This window comes from Uranotaenia lowii, unplaced genomic scaffold, assembly GCF_029784155.1.
Source record: "Uranotaenia lowii strain MFRU-FL unplaced genomic scaffold, ASM2978415v1 HiC_scaffold_404, whole genome shotgun sequence".
Taxonomy (NCBI): Eukaryota; Metazoa; Arthropoda; class Insecta; order Diptera; family Culicidae; genus Uranotaenia; species Uranotaenia lowii.
Window position 1 is genome coordinate 15,969 of NW_026598317.1, and position 17,107 is coordinate 33,075.

Genomic DNA, 17,107 nt, shown 5'->3' on the forward strand with positions numbered 1-17,107 from the left:
TAAGGCAGAAACACAATACAGCGTCGGTCGTCGCGTCACGTCAGCGGTCAACGCTGTCGATAAGTACTAAAACGCGGACGCGACGCATCCGACGATTTTTGCATCACAATTCAGCGTCAAGAGACATCTAAGATGTCTCTTGACGCTGAATTGTGATGCAAAAATCGTCGGGTGCGTCGCGTCCGCGTTTTAGTACTTATCGACAGCGTTGACCGCTGACGTGACGCGACGACCGACGCTGTATTGTGTTTCTGCCTTTACTCTGCGCAGCTTTTACCATATTCGAAGGGACTTGGAAATCTATCCGTCGGCCGTGGTCCTGTAACCATGGTTGGTCCACACTTCTCAAATCCGACAGTGCGCTGTGTAAATCGCACCGTTATCTTCTACGATTTGTAGAGCACCACACTTCATTCCGAAATGCTCTACACTCGTTTCCGAGTACAGCCGAAGCCAAGTGCCGAGCAAAACCGGGGCCCCAATAGCAACACTCCTGTGTGAGCGAGAGAAATTCCGAAACACACAACTGAAGTGCATTTTTTTCCTTCTCTTCCTTTCACAGTAGGCAAACAAACAGCACGAAACGATATTGCTTCTTCTTCTTCCTTTTCTTGATGGGAAAGAACCAAGCCTACTGAGTTGCTTTAGCGCTGCTCCCCTACACTTAATGTGATGATTTTTTTCTCTTGCTCTCACCCTGGCCAAGCATTCTCTGCTATTTGATTGGGTGTACGCTCGGCGTCTTAACAGAGCAGGGCAAGTGTTTCAGAACGAAAAGTTCACTGAGTTACATTTTTCAAGCCGCTCGGGGAGAAATGGACAACCATGCCTGTAACTATATGCAAGCGCTTTTAAAAAATCTTAAATTCACTTAAATATTCACTTTTTGATTTACTTACACTTACCATTTTGCATACTGAATGCTCCTTATTTATAGGATACTCCGATTCACTGGTTTGATTTTTAAAATGAGCGGCCGAACTTTATTTGATTTTTCAGTTTTCTATTCTTCTTGCAAGTCAATCCAAAATATCTTCAAAGTTGGAAGTTTTTGTTTCAAAAAATTATTTTTTTCCGTTGAAAACATTTTTGAAAATTTACTTTGTTTCAAAAGAAATATGCAATTGATAAAATGTCTTTTGAATCAAAGAATTTGTTTAAAATCAAAGTCCAAAATTATTCAATTCAAAAAAATAATTCTTTCTTTCAAAAATTATTCTTTTGAATCAACACGATTGCATGATTGCAAGAAAAAAGGAGTTTGATTCAAAAAACTGAATGTTTTGAATCAAAGTCAGATTTAATTCGTTTCAAAATCCAAGTTTTCTCTGCGTGTAGTTTTTCTTTTATTTATAAAAATTAACATGTTCAATGTTAAGCGCCTCCAGTCGATATTTCGATCTGCCTTGAAAGGAAGATTGATTTATTTGCAATATATGAATTTTTGCCATTTTTGCATCCAATTGAACACACCCCTGTTAATTATGTGTTGAGGGTTTTCGACTTGTTTGGTTAATACCCATACTCGAAAAAGCTCTCTTTCCGTCTTTTGACAGATTTTTGTTTACATCTCTCTCGCGGAGCGCGGGGCTGTAAAAAGGTGGATATGTGTTGGTGCGTAGGTGTGCTTACACACGAGGCTGCAACGGTTCCCCAACGCTGTCGAGACGACGATTTGTCCAGGGTTTTTTCTGCTTAGCTCCCCGCGCCCTCCCGCGTCAATAGACCGAGTGAACATTGAGCAGCGGACCAGTTATCGCATCCAATACCATCCCCCCATCAGACAGAACGTTTTCTTCTTTCGACCGATTTGGACGTGCGCCGCGAGACGTCTTCCATAGGTGTTCGCGGATTTTTTTTTTCTTCTGTGCTAAGTGTAATTGGTAAAAGTGTTTAGTGTTCCAGTGATTTGCGTGTCGCGTTATTAGTAGTTTTATTTTCAACTTCGTCTGCTACTGTAGTTTTTGAGCAACAGACCTATACGAAGCCGGAAATACGGATTAGCGCAGAGGGACAGAAAGAATAATATTCTGTGTAGTTATTTTCCACCATCGTCGTCTAGGGGTGGTTCCTTCCTTTTGCGCTCAGTGAGTGTCCTTTTGTGTGCTTTGGTGTCATTCCTTTGGGCGAGGAAAGATTCGCAGGGCGTTTGTGGGCCGCACCATTCCATCGAATTCGTGTCCGTCTCGTCGCCGAAGGAGAGTGGAATAAAGGTAATGGAAATGAAAACGTCCAAGAACGATTGAAACTGTGGGAAGATTTTTTTCTGGGGATAAGTTACTGGGGTATTTCTGTCTCTGGGGATCTGAAAATATCTGCAAAAAAAATAATCCGATACACTAAATTTTAAATTTATTTTGCAGTAATAGACGTAACATTAAAGAAAAAATCTGATAACTTCAGATTGATGGTAAAAAAAACTATTAAACATTGAAACCAAAGCTGAATAGAAATATTAACATTTCACTTTCATTGTTCTGCTCATTATACGACTTTGTCTCGAACAGCATCCAAGGTTTCTAGAGCTAGATCATCCGTATCATTTCTTAAATTACGTATTACATTCAATAAACGCTCAACGCTACACAACGCTAGAGGTGTAAGGCGATATTTTTCACCCAGTATTTACAACACCTTTCGACTGTTTGCTTCGTTCAGCCAATACAGCTCAATAACTTTGCTGATTGCATTGCGGCTAAACTACCAACAATATTCACGTTAAGTGATGTAATAAGTGGTAGTTGAACTGCTTCTTGATAGACTGGTGTGTTTGACTAGGCACTAGAGACCTTTAAGGTTCTTTTTTTTGCTATTTCCATCACACAACTTCTGTACACAGCACAGGTCTCGTCCAATAACTTGCCAGCTAAATAAGTAAGCAGATATACCTTGATCAGTCTACGAGCGAATTATGTTACTGTCCCCGTGGTACTGAGCCTCGTGCTGAGTTTGTTGTCCATCTGTGAAAGCACAAGTGGCGGTTTGATTGCGGAGACGTGTCTCTCTGTTACAAAATAATCAACAATTTCTTACGGCCTTGAAGCTACTTAATCAAGTTCCTGCTTAGAGCTTGCAAATATAAGCACTGCATTATAGAATGTTATTTAAAGAACTTAATTATCAGTCGAACCTAAAATAAAGACATACAAATAACGAAAATGGGGACCGACTGGTAAACTTTGTCAGTGCTATTTCTTCATTAAAATGTTTTCCAGAAAGAGAAAAAACCTAAGAAAATAAATGGTAAAGAGTTTCTGTAACGAGGTTTGATTATAAGAATATGAAATTCGGCTTTTTTGAGCATGCAAGTCCTTGGATGAACAATTCTTTTATTTGTAAAAATCACAACTACAATTACAGTGTGAAGGTCAAATTGTCGAAGATCGTCTATAAAATAGTACCGAAGACTGCCGTCAATCATCAATTAACTCCCGCACTTCCGGGTCGGATAACTTTACCTGCCTGTTGAATCAGTCAGTGACAAGCATTCATTCAACGATAAAGTTATTGGATGAAAAAAATCTTTCATTCATGAAGAAAGAGCTTGGATTGATTCGAGAAACCTTGCGGTTTTCCTCGGTTTTGCTGTGTCGTGTGGTTCTTCGCAGCACAGCGAAGTAACGGTAAAAACTTATATGTCATGGACGTATCGTACCGTAGAAGATGATTGGGGACGATGGTTTATCTGAATCTCTGCGTACTTTTTAGTTTCTAGGTTCAGTCACTTGTTTGGACTGAAAACTTTCAAAGTTTGTACAAGACATCTCAATTGAATGTTTTTTTTAGTTTTGTTTCTTTATTCAGTTTTATATACCTACAAAAATTTACATTTTTGATTTTATACTCCACTGGTTAAACCGTTTTAGGAGTTTAACCTATGCTAGCTAAACCCTAAAAAATCTATCTTCAACTAAAATGTTTTTATTAATGGTTTCAGAATTTAATAATTATAAAGTAGAATATTTACACAAACAAAACAAAACAAAATTTAAAATAATATTTAACAAACATTCTTCTTGATAATTAAATTTCAGAGTAAGCAGAATTATAAGGTCAAAATATCATAAGATTTAAGTAGTGTTGCTACTAAATGAGTTTGTAATATGAATATCTTTAATTGCTTTTTTAACTGAACATTATTATTGAAAGATCCACATCTTTCCTCAAAATAATTAAAAAACTTAACACCACGAAATGAAAGAGAGCATTTACGGGACTTAAAAATAGAATTTCATTAAATTTTTATCTCGCTACTCAAATGCATTAAAGTGATCTAGAAATGCAACTATTCAATGTGTGTTTGATAGAAATTCACTGATTTATAAAAAACCAGTTGATGCATCAGTTCGAAGTTTTCTCGAGAGAGCTTCAATATGGATATTTGCTCTTTGGTATTGTCTCTTATTTCCTTGGTCTAGTCAGGAAAATGACTCTAGCTTTTAGAGGTTTTACACTCTCACTTAAAGAGGTTTTGTTCTGTTCCCTCACTTATAGAGGTTGCAAGCTTATCCAGGATCGACTGGTTACCAGTTTTAGTTTTTGACGTCAAATGATTCAGTGTTCGATATACATATTCCATTAAATTATTTTATTTACGAGAACCCCCAAAGTTAAATTATTTTATGCAAAAAGCAAATAATTTGTTAGCAGAGTTACACATCTTTTTCACCAAAAAAATTAGTTTCTCAATGTTGTTGTTGTGTAATTCGTTTGAATTGGCATGAGTAACGAAGCATTATATCGCCGCAAGCGTTTTGTATTAAATTGTCCCTACGCTGTAATATATGTCTTATGTAAAAATTGTATCGGCCTTGGATAGTATTGCCACACGACCTGTTGAACACTTCTTCATTATAACTTCATTATAGTCTCAGCTCTGTTGAAGCGATCCGCTCTATAAGACTAGGAAATCTCACGCCGCTTCCGCACATACGAGATATATTGACGATAAATCAAGACGTTGCTTTTCCATTACCTTTGTCTGGGTCCCCTCACATTGTTCGATATTAGGCAATGAAAGGGCAGATTTCCTCGCAAAGGTGGGTGCAATAGAAGGCAACATTTACCAGCGTGAAATCGTCTTCAACGAATTCTACTTCTTGGGGACGAGGATGAGTTGGGTCGGTGGCTCCACCGATTACCCCAAGGGTAAGCCTTAAGCCCTGGTTTAATATATTGGACCTGAGTCGAGATTTTATTCGTATATTTTCCCGTCTCATGTCCAATCATTATTCCTTGAACGCGGTACTCTATCGTATTAATATTGCTGGCAGCAATTTGTGTGGCTGTGGCCAAGGTTACCACGTCATCGAGCATATCGTTTGGTCATTTGAGACCCACCTGGCCGCTAGAGTGATTTTAATAGATACCCTTCGGGCCCGAGGAAAACCACTCTGCACCCCAGTAAGAGATGTACTAGCTTTGATAGACATTGATTACATGTTCGAAAGATACCTTTTTCTAAAAGCTATTGATCTTCGTCTATAATTATTTTCATTCTCATATTAGTCATACTTCCCTATACTTTTTCTTGTTCTCTTCGAAAAGTGAAAAAAAAGTGATAAAGTGATGTAGACCTAAGCAAACAATTGTAAATATACAAAACGAGTTTAGCCCCTTAAAGCCTCAAGGTATGAGCCGTTTCAAATAAATTAATTACAAAAAAATGTATCGAAGAAGCTCCTATTGAAATCTAAGTTTTTACCCTGATACAAAATAATATCTTACATTCAAACGATTTAAATTATTCGCCTGGGGATCCTTCATCACACGCACGTTTAGCCTCCTGATCTGCAAGCTCATTCATAGGAACACCTCTATGAGATGGAACCCATATAAGGTGAATTTGATAGCCGAGTTTATGTGCTTCAGAAATTGCCTTTTTGATCTCGTACCATGCGCCTGGATTTTTTTGATTGAAACATAATTTTTGAAGACTCTCGAGGCTGCTTACTATCTGTTAGGACAATGTATTGACCAATAGAAAATTGCAGAATATTTTTTGTGGCATGTCTGATTGCTAAAAGTTCGGCCATATAAACTGATATGAAGTTATCAAGTTTAATTATTTCCGTTGGAGCCCCGAAGTTGTTTACTACAGAATACCCTGTTCCTTGCATGTCTTTGGAGCCATCCGTTGCTATGATGTACGCATCTGCATACTTTTCGGTTAGATAATTCGACACTACCTCAGCGGTAGATGAATCTGGGTTTTGAGCACACATTTGCTTCACTGATAAATCAATACATATTCTTGTTCTTGTCACTGCAGTGGGAAACTCATAGCACGGGAGATTGGTCAAGGTTTGCCTGAATGGTGCAAATTCGTAGTTTTTTAACAGCACGTTGTATGGCTGTTTCTTCTAAATCTTCATTAAAAACGGGAATCGCAAATTGTCGATGCCAATAGGCTCGAGATATCCTTCTGTTTACAAAACGCGTGACGGTAATATTTCTTCTTTGATCCAGTGGAATAAGCCCAGCCATAACTTCCAGAGAGCCTGTATGGGTGGTTTTGGTGGAGCCCAAACATATTTCGATGCAGGCCCATTGAATCCTGTCTATCGTACACACGATTTGTATATACCCAGCATGGCTATCGGGTGAGCTCCCCAGTATTGACCTGAAATACTTCGCAGAAAGTTAAGGAACGGAATAGTTCAATTTTTTTCCATAATTGATGTGATTTGACCACGATAAATTTCGGGTAAGGTGCATGCCTAACAATTTCAAAGATCGCACGTACTCAAGTTCGTATCCATCAATTTCCAATCCAGGAAGTGTATCATGTTGCCTCTTGGAGATCAGCAAACATTTACATTTGGTTGGTGAGAGCTGCAATCCAATTTCATAGATTTTTCAAGCTACAATTTCAAGTGCGTTCTGAAGTCTTTCGTGACTGCGTTGGATGTTTTTTCCTCGAATGGCTATGGTCGTATCGTCGGCGTAATTTATCGTGATGACATCTTGCGGAATACTTTTTATCAACCCAACAATCGCTATGTTGAAACACAAAGGGCTGAGTGGAGATCCTTGTGGGAGTCCTCTCCAGGTGGTTCTTATGTAGAACGTTGTCCGTTCGACAAACATAACATCCTCTCTTCGAATAGATGAAAGATACTTTTGGTAAGACATTCTGGTACAAACAGTGAACGGAGCTCTCGAACTAGAATGCTTATTTCCACGTAGTCATATGCTGCTTTGATATCCAGACTACATATCATCACGTGCTCATTTCGTTCAACTACGAGTAACATCGTTGGATGTTACTTTTCCGATACGTGGAACGGCATTACAGAATTGGCAGGCGAGTCGGGATACAGCTTTAAAAGGTCGATTTTGCAAGAGCATTATTGCTAACGTTTCTCTGCGACCATGGTTTTATGGTCTGGATATAAACCGCAGACAAATTATAATCCTTTCCAAGTTAATCAGCAATCACTCGAGGCTTCCTGCTCATCTCCATAGAAATGGCATCATCTCAACTGCGGCATGTATCAGCTGATCCAAACCATATTATTTTTTATTGTAGTCGTTTCAACAACCTTCGTGGACCAGCTTGGAGAATTTTATTCAAAAAAGGAATGGTTCCAGATATTCAACGTATACTGAAAAAGAAAGACATAGACGTGTATTTAGCTATTGCAAATTTTATATCAGAAAGTGAAATAGATATGTACACAGAAAAAAATCTGAATCCTTAACGTCACTGAAATTGAAAACCTTTATTATTACATGACATGGAACGCGATTTATTTATGTAAATTTACAAAATAAAAAAAGTTGAATCCTTATCAGCACTGCATTCTAATGACACAAATATTACTTGACACGGAACGCGATTATTTGATGTAAATTTACATCACATATGATGTAAATAAAAAGAAGCATCACATACGACGGAATTTTCAGTGCGAATTAAATGTTACACGTCTTAATATTTTACATGTCTTTCAAATTTTACACGTCTGTTGAAGATTACAGACGTGTAATATTCAACTTGCACTGAAAATTCCATCATATGTGATGCTTCTTTTTCGTTACATCATATGTGACGTAATTTTACAATTTTTTTTTTGGTCACACGAAATTATCAACAACACTGAATTGGAAATTTCTCAAAATTACACGACATGAAATATTACAATACACTGAACGTGATAATGTCATGTAAAATATTAAAAACTGTGAAGAACAGGACCAGACAAATGTGACAAAAACTGTTAAGTCGAGTCGTGCGCCAAAGTATTTTCCCCGCGCGCTAGTAAGTAATCGGTATTGATGGTTCCCGGAGATATCCGAGAAGCAGAGATGCGGTTCTGGAAGCGGATCCACGGTATTCAACTTTGGATCCGGTATTTCGCGGAAAACATAAAAGAAATAAAATGTAATGTGTGTTATTTCCGCTTAATAAAATGAATCATATTAATTATAGATGAGTTTTATTTTTATTAAGAGACGTGAAAATTCCAGTATTGAATCATATTAGCAATAAATAAAACAAAACAAATTCCAATTGGAAAGTTTTTCTTCCAACATTCAGTGATTTTATAATTTACATCATTTTTATTTTACACGTTGCAAAATTTTACTGGCGTGTAATTTCCAACTAGCACTGAATATTTCGTCATATATGATTTTTTTTTTAAAGTTTCATTAACGACACTTTACCATCTTCATATATGATGCTTCTTTTTATTTACATCATATGTGATGTAATTTTACAGATTTTTTTGGTAGTGTGGCTGATTATGTATTAGAGGTAAAGCCAATAAATAAAAATAAGAACGATTCAAGTTAAGCCCTGTTATAAACATATTTTCTACATTTTCATGACTAAACTGCCGTTGGGCGCACATGTGACATTTCGTCGTTTTTGACTTTCTGATGCCAATCGTCATAATTTGATACGTATTATTGAAATTCTTTGTCGAAACATAAAGTTTATTCTAGAAATTTCAAGAAAAATTCAAAGTCAAGTTGTCACACTGAGACGATTGGACGCATATTTGCCACACTCAAGAAATGAATGTATTATAACTTCGGAACATCTTTACAGAATTTCACCAAACTTGGCATACGTGTCCTTGATATTGGGGGGGTCACGGAGATATAAACAGGGGGAAGGGTCACTGTTTTCGCGACATCCCAGCATGTGCAAGAAAAACTCTGCAAACTGCTTCGGGTTCGTTGCTGGCGCTTGAAAGAGTGCATCTACACGTAACCCGCTTCACAACATAAATCAAATTATTACCCTTCCGGCGCCGTGGAACTGTAATCCACAATTGTCCAGGATGGCCAATGTGATTGTCGGTGGTTTGAACAGACCATTTCTTTTTTGATTTTGTCTTGAGTTTTTTATTTTAACGCACCTCGCAAAATACCGGAGATGTCTGTTTTTTTTAATGTTTACGAACTATTCCGAACTATTTCATTAGGAATTTGACCCAGGACCGTATTCCCTTAAACGGATTGATTGTCCTCTTTGGTATAGCTTCTCTCGCGGTTGCGACATCTTCAGCACGGCAGCTGTCAATTACCTAGTTGAAGAAATGTTGCTTCCTGTAAAGTGAGTGAGCTGCCGCAAATTGCTCCCCCGTGCCATTTTATTGATCGAACCCGTTAAAAACTTCAAGTTTTTCACCAGATAATGTACGCTATCAAATAATCCGATACAGACCTGATTTTTTCAATTTAAGCTTCCATTCACGAGTAAAACACAAGAGCCACCACGAAATGCCAAATCGAAAAACTACAGGGAAAATGTTCGTGGTGTGACAAATATGCGTCTATTTTTCGTCTATTCATAGAATTTCGCGGCATAAATGTAACACAAGGATTTTCATTGAAAAAACAGTTCATTTTCGATAAAATTGATCGAGGCTCATATGATAGGAGTATTCTTTAGAGATCTACGGCATTGAAGTCAACAAAAATTACGAAACTATGCGATAACAGCTAAGTGTTTTTGTGAAACTTTGATTTCGTTTTTCTTGCTTTGCCTTTTTGTAACATGTGACAATTATGCTTCCAACGGCAGTAAAGCACTACTAAAATTATTCATTGTTTTATATTGGGAAGATAAACAATTTTTTCTCAAACATGTCTTTGGATTAGTACAAAAATATATAACTGCATTCAGAAAATATCTTAATATTTCCCTGCCATCTGATGATTTTAAGTTTTGTAAGACAAATCCCCATTCAAGTTGACAAGCTGATTTGATATTATGATGATGCTCTAAAACTGCTCCTCTAATTTGTGTTAATTTACAAATATTAATACAATGTGTGTGACAAAATAAGCATTTCTTGAATTTAGATTAAATAAAACAGAACAATTAAGTCAAACATAACAATTTACAAAACTTTTACACTTCAATCGATTATTTCAATACAAAATAAGTTTTCGCATTCCCTTGTTCCCTGTTTTTCGCCAAATTGTTTCGCATGACTAGGGTACATATTTATTTGGTTAGAAGGTGTCCTTCTACTCCGATGCTGAAAATTCCCATTCATTTTTTTCTATATTTATAGGCACACCGGACAGCCATGGCTCGTACCTTCCGGTTTGTTAGTTTTTTTTCCACTCTCTACCAGTATGAAATCCATCTCCATCTGGTGCTAGTGTCGGTGTTTTTTTTCCTTTTCCTTTCCATTTAGACGAGGTGGGAACAGAAAATTTTCGACCCAAGTCCCACTGACCTGTTCCACTTATGTAGGTTCTACGCCCAGCGAATAGCTAAGCAACCAACTCTAAGAGAAGGTGGGCCGAAGTAGAAAAACTATCCGGTTCCCGTTTCGATTTCGTCCTATCTAGCTATAATAATGCTAAGAGCAGAAGGCGTGTTAGCCAACGCTTTGTCTTACGCTATTCTGGCACATGCCAAACGGGTTGCGCAAACTGTAGAATGACTGGTAAAAGTCAAGGAAAATACTTTCCGCCTGTAACTATACGACTCGGTTCTATAACTTGTTTCAAGAGGGGGGCAAACTAAAAATAGATCATATTATGACGAAGAAGGATATGAGGAAAAGCTAACGTAACATGTCCCACCGGTCCTGTTGCGAAATGTCATCCGGTGTTTACTGAAATTGGCACAATTAGATGTCCGAATGTCCTGGTGGTTGATGGACTTTTGTTAGATTTTTCTTCTTCTCATGTGATACAAAAACGAAATCACACACAATTTTTTAACACTGCTTTTAATTTCGTTACAATTTATGTAAGCATGTAAGTACATAAAATTAGCATCTACGTTTCCGAACAAAATGTCTCAAAATGCCATGCAAACTTCAGGCTCGTTGTGCGACTCCTTCTCGTGGTCAAATCTAGCTCAAATTTTACATGGATCCCAGTATCCCCCCCCCCCCCAGTATTGAGCTTAGGATCAATTCTAGCCTGCATTATGTAAGATTTTATAAGTTTTATTTTTCCCATACTAATTTGAGCTTCTCTAGTCTACATGTATATTATTACAAAGCAATATAGGTAATTGGTTACAGTGCTCACCGAAATCCGTTTCTCCGCCCATTATTTTTAAAATAACAACATTACCTAAAATGTTTTAAAAAAGTTTGGAGGTTTGCAACCTAACGAGTTTCTATTTTCTCTCCTTCCCAAAGATCGAAACGTGATACCAGTAATTTAATGCATCATACTGGAGGTGTGAGGCAGAGTTCTTCCTTCTCAACAGTGAACGAAACCGGGGCGCCAATCTTAGCGCCATGGTGGACAAACCCAAAGGCGAGCTCGGAGGCGACGAGATAGTGCATCCGTCACCGACGATCAGCAAGGGAACGACCGAATGCGGAAGTCCTCCGAGTGTGGTCTACCTCACGGAGACGTTCTACATCAGCTCCAAAAAGAACACGGTCTTTGAGGTGCGCCTCACCGATAAAGGATTAAGTTTGAAGAAGCAAAGTAACGGATCCACCAAGGAGCAAACCATTCCGTTGAAAGATATCATCGGTTGTCGCTGTCTCAGAAGCAAACGCAAAACGAAAGGAAACTCTGCGTGCACTTGTACATCGATATCGGGGAACGCTCAGCTTAAGGTTGTCGAGGACAACTCCGGAGAGCAGGATGAATCGGACGTCAGTGCCTATCTGTATATCTACGCTTACATTTTGAAGCGGAATAGGCGTGGAGGATTCCGGGAGCGGACGACCATTACGTTGCGTTTCCGGTCTTTCGACAAGTACGAGGATAACAACAAGGAGGCGCAAAAATGGCGTGCCTCGATCAAGTATCTGATCGTGGGCGAAAACCCAATCAGGCCTACATATCACGCGAAGGATACTCGGAAGCTGCTGGTGATATTGAATCCGAAATCGGGATCGGGAAAAGCGCGGGAAATGTTTCAGCAACGGGTAGTGCCGGTGCTATCGGAGGCGGAAATTTCCTATGATTTGCATATAACGAAGAAATCCGACTGGGCTAGGGAATTTGTGCGTAACCGGGATGTGTATCTGTGGCGGGGGATTGTGGTCGTGGGAGGGGATGGTATCTTTTACGAAGTGCTCAATGGATTGTTCGAGAGGGAAGACTGGCAGACGGCGATCGAGGAGCTGGCCATCGGGATTATACCGTGCGGTTCCGGCAACGGGCTGGCGAAAACTATAGCACATTTGTATGAGTGAGTATTTTTTTCAACTACCTAGTTATAGGTTTTTTCCCAATGCTCGGGCAGTTCTTGCGAAAAATTTACAACAAGTAGTAAAATGTTATTCATAGCTTAGATTTGAAGGTTCAATGATAAAAATCATTTATTAATTCTATTAAACCTGTTATTTCAGGATGGAGGCATTTTACAAACATGATGGGGGCATACAAAAACACTCTATTATTCCACTATATAATCATTATTAAACCTCCACAAAAGCTGAAATATGTTTAATTTCTAAAGTTCATTTGAGTAAGAAACAAAAACCATCCTAGTTTTTGTTTTAAGCTTCTTTACGTATAATTTTTAAAAGTCGAAATATTACATCAAAATGTATCAAAACCTTGTATGATTTTTTAAATTTTTTTGAGTTTGTGAATTCATAAAATTCTTTCTTGCCTTATGTTCTAAGCGTATCACCCTCAAAATGCATTGGTCAGATAAGCTGTCTAGTCAGCCATTCCATCAAACAGCCGTAGGGTCATTTAACCTGATAGGCCCATTTAGGAAACCTTTCCCCTACTAACTACCGGAAAAGGAAAAGTGAAGCTGTGTAGATAACACCTTGTTCAAGAACATGGTTGGAAAAACACCTCAGTGAAAGAGAGTGCTTTTTTTTCGTCTGCTCCCCTCAAGCTGTGCGGGGAGAGATAAATCGCACTGCAAGAGTGAGATTGTCAACACATAAGGGTGAGCGAGAGCATTCACATCCACTGTTGAAGAGAATTGCTTTCTCCGGAAAAATCTTTAGCGCATGGCGCATTGTGTTGAGGAGAAATCTAAGAGCTCGCTCACACAGTTTTTCCTTTGGTACGTTTGAGAAAAAAGGCGTTACCCTCTGAATTAAAGTGCCAAAGGATTACTGATTTTCTTGGATTGTCCTGATTTTCAAAAGACCGTCCTGATTTTTCAAAAATTGTCGAATTTTTCTTATTTTTGAAAATTGGTTGTTAAAATGTCATGATTTAAAAAATATCTAAATTACAATTGAACTTGTAGTGATGATGAGAATGATGAGAACATCAAATGAATTTGTGATAAAACAGTTTAACCGCTCAAACCGATGGTAATCTTCAGTTCAGATGATATTTAAACGGTGTTTTTCGATATAAACTGCAAGCCAGCTAAGAAGTTGATACCTTCTATTGCCTAAATTAAGGCGTCGACAGTTCCGTTATTTCGCCTAGTTATGCAATCTAAGAAAAGCTGCATTTTGTTTGAATCAATTTAATAATAACCTGAAATAAACATGATTTTTTTCATCGCAGTGTCTTGATTTTTGACGAAACCACCTGGCACCTGTGCTCCGAACGCCACCTTTGACGGTTATTTTTGCAAGAAAAAAAAATTAAAAACAACAGAGCACATGGTAGCCACAAGTACAGATTTATCTTAAAAACTACATTTTTTTTGTACAGATTCTGCCCGCACAGAAGACATATTTGAAGGATTTGGTTAAGATAAGTAATGATTTCACCATTTAAAAAAATAGACCACGAAAAGCGTTTTGAAATAGGAAATAGAAACCATACCGATTGAACCAGGCTCGTGCGAAAGACCCACCATGATTGGGGGTTCGACATTAGACTGAGTCGATTTGGGGTAATTTTTGAATTTCTCAAACCCTGGGTTCTAAAAAGCTTCGACTTGGTCCAAAGCTCATCCATGATTTTTTATAGAATTTTTAAGTAATGTTTACATGAGTAAATTTGAACTTTAGGTTTGTATGGAAAATTTGAATATTTTATACTGAAAAATCAACTTCATTTTGGTTTCTTCTGTGGAACCGAACCAGCGGACAGTTTTTATGCCAATTTTAAAAATTCCTTAAGGAAATTTTTCGCTGAACAACATTTTTGAAGACCACCGTAACTTCGTATCTTATAAGGCAAAAAAGTTATTAGCTGTTTAACAGGAGTATGTCTTTTCGCATTGATAAACAATAAATTCAATTGACATCACAGCAGGAGACTCGCGAAGTATTGCATGAAAATTAGCCATGCAATAACTCGCTAGGCACCCTGCAGTGATGTCAATTGAATTTATTGTTTATCAATGCGAAAAGACATGCCTCTGTTAAACAGCTAATAACTTTTTTACCTAATGAGATACGAAGTTACGGTCTTCGACCAAGTTGTTCAGCGGAAAATTTCCTTTGGGAATTCTTAAAATTGGCATAAAAACTGTCAGCTGGTCCGGTTCCACAGAAGAAACCAAAATGAAGTTAATTTTTCAGTACAAAATATTGAATTTTCCCATACAAACCTAAAAGTTCAAATTTACTCATGTAAACGTTTCTTAAAAATTCTGCAAAAAAATCATGGATGAGTTTTGGACCAAGACGAAGCTTTTTAGACCCCAGGGTTTGAGAAACACAAAAATGACCCCAAATCGACACAGTCTAGTTCGATATACCACAAATACACAATAAAGAAAGAAACGAATTTTTTACATCACTTTCTAACTCATAATTATCACAAGTAATTAAAAAAATAATAAATTTTACTGTTAAAATAAATCAAAATTTCCAAAACAAATCACAATGAAAGTTTCAAATCCATTATATTTTCGGCAAGTCATTGATAATTTTTTCAAAATCATTCAAAATAATTTCCAACCAATCTATTTTAAAAACTTGAAATAAATATTCTAAAAACAAAGATTTAGAAAAAAATTGAGTTATAAAATAAACGTCAAAACAGGTAAAAAAATTAACCATGATAAATTGTTTGGAAAATAATAATAATTGTTATTTATTATTCATCTTAATTTACATTTTTTTTCTTCATTTTCAACTGAAGGGTTGATTGGAAAACTCCGCTGTAGTGTTCTGAATTTCAGAAACAAAATAAAATTCGCGATTTGAAATGTGAATCTTCGATTATGGAAAAAAATCGAAGGTTTGTTTTTTTTAGAACACCAACAATTCAGAACTGGAGAACATAGACAAACTTTCAAAAATATTCCTGAAAATTCAAATAAGTTGACTTTATAATTTGATAAATTTATTTGAAACCTGAAGAAAAACTATACTATAAAATTCGGTAAATTCATCTTAAAAATGAAATCAAATATGAAGGTAAATAGACGAGTTTAATTTTAATTAATAGTTTAGTTTTTTTTTTTTAAATTTGTTCAATTAACACGTCTTACCATTATAAATACTTAAATACTTATCTATAGAGTTCAATTGACAACTCAAAAGAGAAGCATTGTGGTGTTTAAGTTACTTAAAACTGAAACATTTTAAAACTCCTTATCACAAAAACTTAATTTTAAAATCCAAATTTGCAAAGATTTCAGGACGCTAAAATCTACAAAATCAATCATTAGATTTTAGCGTCCTGAAACTTGAATCTTTGCTAATTTGGACTATAAAATTAAGTTTTTGTGATATGGAGTTTTAAAATTTTTGCGTTTTAAGTTAAATCAATCGTTGATAACTGATTTTTGGACTTGTGATATAGCTCAGTTTGCCTCCTGAGCCGATGTCCGCGAGTTCGAGCCCAAGAGTAAATATCGAACACATTTGTACCGGAAAGTTTTTCAATAAATGTCCGCCAACTGCAACGTTGATAAAGTCGCGAATGCCATAAAGATGATAAAATGACTATAATAAAAAAATTGATAAGTTATTAATTATCAAATCTACATTTAAGAAAAATTTTGATTCTGATTATGTTTATTACACTTCATTCCATTAAGAAATAATATTTTGAGGATGAACTAAAAAAGTGAAATTTAACAATCCAAATTTTAAAATTTGGAAAAATATTATTAGATACAAGTATTTTTGACATCACTGCAGAAAGTCTAAAAATACTTAATTTCATAACAAATTTGTTGAAATGATTAGATTTATGTTTTAAAAAATATCTAAAGTTCAATTTGGTGTAAAACTTCCTTAAAAAATGGTTATAGTGAGCACCGATACTACGGTGAAAATTTTACTTGAAAAAAATACATTTACGTTTACATCAGACATTAAATAAAATATGAGCATTGTATTTATACAGGGCTGGAAAACAAATGATATTAGTCGTATTTAAATTTCTCATTTGTTACGATACATGTGTTAGAAATGGTTTTTGAACTCCAAATTTCATATTAAGGTTCAGATGTCGCAATACATTTAGATTGTGTGACCGTTCACTATGTTACGGCCACGCTTGCAAAGGTGCACCCAGGGGAGCTGACCAAATCATTTATTTAGTTAGGAGTTTAGGGTAGATATAAGGAAATTTCACAGCAAAGCTACAAATTAAAACCGTAATTAAAAATTCTATAAATAAATAAATAAAAAATGTGAGATTTCATAAGAAAAGCTAAGACCTGAGCAGGAGAATGGCACACTTCAATAAAATACACAATACACATGACAGGTACTCTAAACAGCTTTTTAAAACACCACACGAACCACGACACACCCCTGAATACTCCAGG

At 36.6% G+C, this 17,107-nt stretch overlaps 1 protein-coding gene across 1 annotated transcript; it reads left to right on the forward strand.

The window, feature by feature from the left end:
* The first annotated feature begins 1,662 nt into the window (after nt 1-1,662).
* LOC129760078 (sphingosine kinase 2-like) lies at nt 1,663-12,641 on the forward strand. Its single transcript, XM_055757653.1, has 2 exons — nt 1,663-2,213; nt 11,625-12,641. Exon 2 carries the CDS (start codon nt 11,727-11,729, stop codon nt 12,639-12,641), a length of 915 nt encoding a protein of 304 aa, XP_055613628.1. The 5' UTR covers nt 1,663-2,213; nt 11,625-11,726.
* Nucleotides 12,642-17,107: the final 4,466 nt, after the last annotated feature.

Excerpts from the sequence above, each read along its gene's own strand:
- LOC129760078 (XM_055757653.1), top strand. The coding sequence starts at position 11,727 with ATGGTGGACAAACCCAAAGGCGAGCTCGGAGGCGACGAGATAGTGCAT.